General features: G+C 17.7%; 1 protein-coding gene across 1 annotated transcript in view; it reads right to left on the reverse strand. All coding sequences in view use genetic code 6, as the record gives it.

Moving 5' to 3' along the window:
* TTHERM_001453050 (hypothetical protein) overlaps nt 1–2,822 on the reverse strand; it is a gene marked incomplete at both ends in the record, with an annotated part of 7,329 nt that extends 4,507 nt beyond the window's left edge. The window contains 9 exons of the mRNA XM_012799891.1: nt 166–255; nt 555–644; nt 946–1,035; nt 1,330–1,419; nt 1,706–1,795; nt 2,097–2,186; nt 2,347–2,436; nt 2,675–2,724; nt 2,784–2,822. Of these exons, the coding sequence (XP_012655345.1) occupies nt 166–255; nt 555–644; nt 946–1,035; nt 1,330–1,419; nt 1,706–1,795; nt 2,097–2,186; nt 2,347–2,436; nt 2,675–2,724; nt 2,784–2,822 (719 nt within the window). The remainder of the gene's footprint in view (nt 1–165; nt 256–554; nt 645–945; nt 1,036–1,329; nt 1,420–1,705; nt 1,796–2,096; nt 2,187–2,346; nt 2,437–2,674; nt 2,725–2,783) is intronic.
* Between the last annotated feature and the right edge of the window lie 695 nt (nt 2,823–3,517).

Raw genomic sequence — 3,517 nt, forward strand, 5'->3', positions numbered from 1 at the left:
AACAAATAAAAAAAGAAAAAGATTAAAAATAAAGCACAAACATAAAAAAAAAGAAAATAAATCAAATAAAAATCTAATCAATAAATTAAGAGAGTTTGTTATTATTTTTCAATACACTTTTATATTCAAATATATCTCAATCAAAAACAAATAAATTGTTTTTACCCAAGATTAAGCGTCAAATTTGAGAGATTAAGGCACTTTTCTAGGCTAAAACCTAAGTTTAATGCTCCTTTATTACCGATTTAGTTGTTACTTTTTAAATATTTAAGAAATAAAATATAGTTAATTAGTTAGTTACAAGGAAAAAATCAAGATAAAAAGTGAAATAATAAGAAATTCATTAATTAATTATAAAACAAAAGTTGAAAATTTAAAAAAACAAATAATGAAAAGAAAAAAAAAAACACAAAAAAACAAATAAAATAATAAAAAAAAAGAAAGTAAATATTATAAAATAAAATTCTAAAATAAATTAAAAGAGTTTCTTATTTATTTTTAAATTCATTTTTATACAAAAATATCACAATTCAAAAGAAATAAACTGATTTTACCCAAGATAAAGAGTCAAATTTGAGAGATTAGCACACCTTTCTAAACCAGAACCTAAGTCTGATGCACCTTTATCAGCAATTTAACTTTCTCTTTTTAAATATCGAAGAGATAATGTATTGTTAAAAAGTTGTTGAGAAGGAAAAATTCGAAATAAATTCGAAATAAATTAATTAATTCATAAAAGCAAATGATGAAAATGAAAAAATAAACGAGTTAAATTAAAAAACAAACAAATAAAGTAAGAAATTAAAAAAAACATAAACATAATAAAATAAAAAAGAAAATAAACCAAATAAAAAGCTAATAAATAAATAAATTAAAAGAGTTATTTTTTTTCAATCATTTTTATATTCGAAAACATCACTTCAAAAGTAAATAAACTGTTTTTACCCAAAATCAAGTGTCAAATTTGAGAGATTAGAGCATTTTCCTAAAGCAGAACTTAATTCGGATGCACTTTAAGCACCAATTTTATTGTTACTTTTATAATATTGAATAAATTATAAATAATTAATTAGCAATTTAGAAGGAGAAAATGAAGATAAAATATGAAATAATAAGAAATAAATTAATTCTTAAAAACAAAAGTTGAAAATCAAAAAATGAATTAAATTAAAAAACAAGCAAACAAACAATAAATGAAATCAAAAGAAAACACGAGCATAATATAAATAAATCAAATTTAAAGCCAATAAATAAGTAAATGAAAAGGATTAATTATTTTTAAAATTTAAAAATATCACAACCTAAATAAAACAAATAAACTATTTTTACCCAAAATTAACTGTCAAATTTGAGAGATTCGCACATTTTCCTAAACCTAAACTTAAGTCTGATGCACCTTAAGCACCAATTTTATTGTTACTTTTTAAATATTGAATAAATAATATATAGTAATTTAATTATTTAGAAGGAAATAATGAAGATAAAATATGAAATAATAAATTCATAAAAACAGAAGTTGAAAATCTAAAAATGAGTTAAATAACAAACAAGGAATAAAAGACATTAAAAAAAAACACAAGAACAATAAAAGAAAGAAAAAAAAAAAAATCAATTTATAAGTTCATTAATAAATTAATAGAATTATTTTTTTTATTTCATTTTTAAAAATATCACAATCTAAAATAAATAAATAAATTGTTTTTACTTTAGATTAAGTGTCAAATTTGAGAGATTAACACACTTTTCTAAACATGAACCTACTTCTTATGCACCTTTATCACCAATTTAATTAAGTCTTTTTAAATATTGAAGAAATAAAATATAGTTAGTTAGTTACAAGGATAAAATGAAGATAAAATGTGAAATAATAAAAAATAAATTAATCAAAAAAATCAAAAGTTGAAAATCAAAAAATGAGTTAAATTAAAAAACAAACAATGAATTTAAAAATAAAAACACAAGGATAATAAAAAAAAGTAAATAAATAAATCAAATAAAAAGCTAATAAATTAAAAGAATAAGTTAGTTTTTTCAATTCATTTTTATATTCAAAAATATCACAATCCAAAACAAATAAATAAATAAACTGTTTTTACTATAGATGAAGTGTCAAAATTGAGAGATTAACGCACTTTCCTAAACCAGAACCTAAGTTTGATGCACCTTAAGCACCTATTTCGTTTTCACTTTTTAAATATTGAAGTTTAAATAATTAGTTAGAAGTAAAGAAATAAAATAATAACAAATAAAGAGCTAAAAAAAATTAAAAAATATTAAATTATTTTAAATTCCTTTATATATTCAAAAATATCAACAATCCATCCAAAAAAAATAAACTGTTTTTACTTAAGATCAAGTATCAAATTTGAAAGATTAGTGCAGTTTGATAATCCAAAACCTAAATCTGAAGCACCTTTATTTTTAATTTATTACCTACTTTTATTATTGAAAAAAATATAGTAAATTATTTAGTTAGAAGCAAAATATAATAAAAAATATAAAATATAAAAGTTAAATAAATAAAAATTGAGTAAAAATTAATTTAAAATAATTAAAAAATAATTTTTAATATAGGAATAAATGAAAATTGATGAGTATTTATATGAAAAATAATGTTATTAATAACTTGAAAATTAAATATAAAAAGAAATTAATAATCGTGAATGAATTATACCTCAGTTCAATATGCAGAATCTAATGCGATTAAAATGTGGATTATAAAAACTTTTTTAATAAAAATAATAAATTGAAGCATTATTAATAAAAAAATAATAAATATTTACTTCTTCTAGATTGTTAAAATATTTTTTCTCTTATATCATTTATTTTTATTTTTTTTTCAAAAATTATTGAATAGCAATTTATTAAAAATTTAATTCATTATACTAATACTTATTTATTAATTTACTTTTATTTCTTTAATTTTTTTATTTGGTCAAATAAAAGAAAGAATTATTATAATAAATAGATGAAAGAAAGAATTATTATAAAAAATAGATGAAAGAAAGAATTATTATAAATAATAGATGAAAGAAAGAATTATTATATTTAATATATGAAAGAAAGAATTATTATAATAAATAGATGAAAGAAAGAATTATTATAATAAATAGAAGAAAGAAATAATTATTATAATAAATAGATGAAAGAAAGAATTATTATAATTATCAAATACAATAATAGAAATAAGAATTAATATAATAAACAAATATAAATAAAAATAGAAGAAAGAATTATTTTAATTATCAAATATACATACATTTTTCTATTAGCTTTAACGAAGAGGTGTGACAAAAGTTTTAGTATAACATTAATTAATTAATTAAAAATCTTAATTTATCAAAACTTGCCTGAATTTTTAATCTAGGTAAAAATAGTTGCTCCATGATAAAACAAATAACCACAAAAGTTAAAATAAAAAGTAAAATTTGATTTCTCCCAGAGGTTTTATTTAAATCATTATATTTATTTAATCATGATAAATAAAAAAAGATAGAAATATGATTGATGGATAATA

The sequence above is a fragment of the Tetrahymena thermophila genome (assembly GCF_000189635.1).
Source record: "Tetrahymena thermophila SB210 genomic scaffold scf_8254414, whole genome shotgun sequence".
Classification (NCBI taxonomy): domain Eukaryota; phylum Ciliophora; class Oligohymenophorea; order Hymenostomatida; family Tetrahymenidae; genus Tetrahymena; species Tetrahymena thermophila.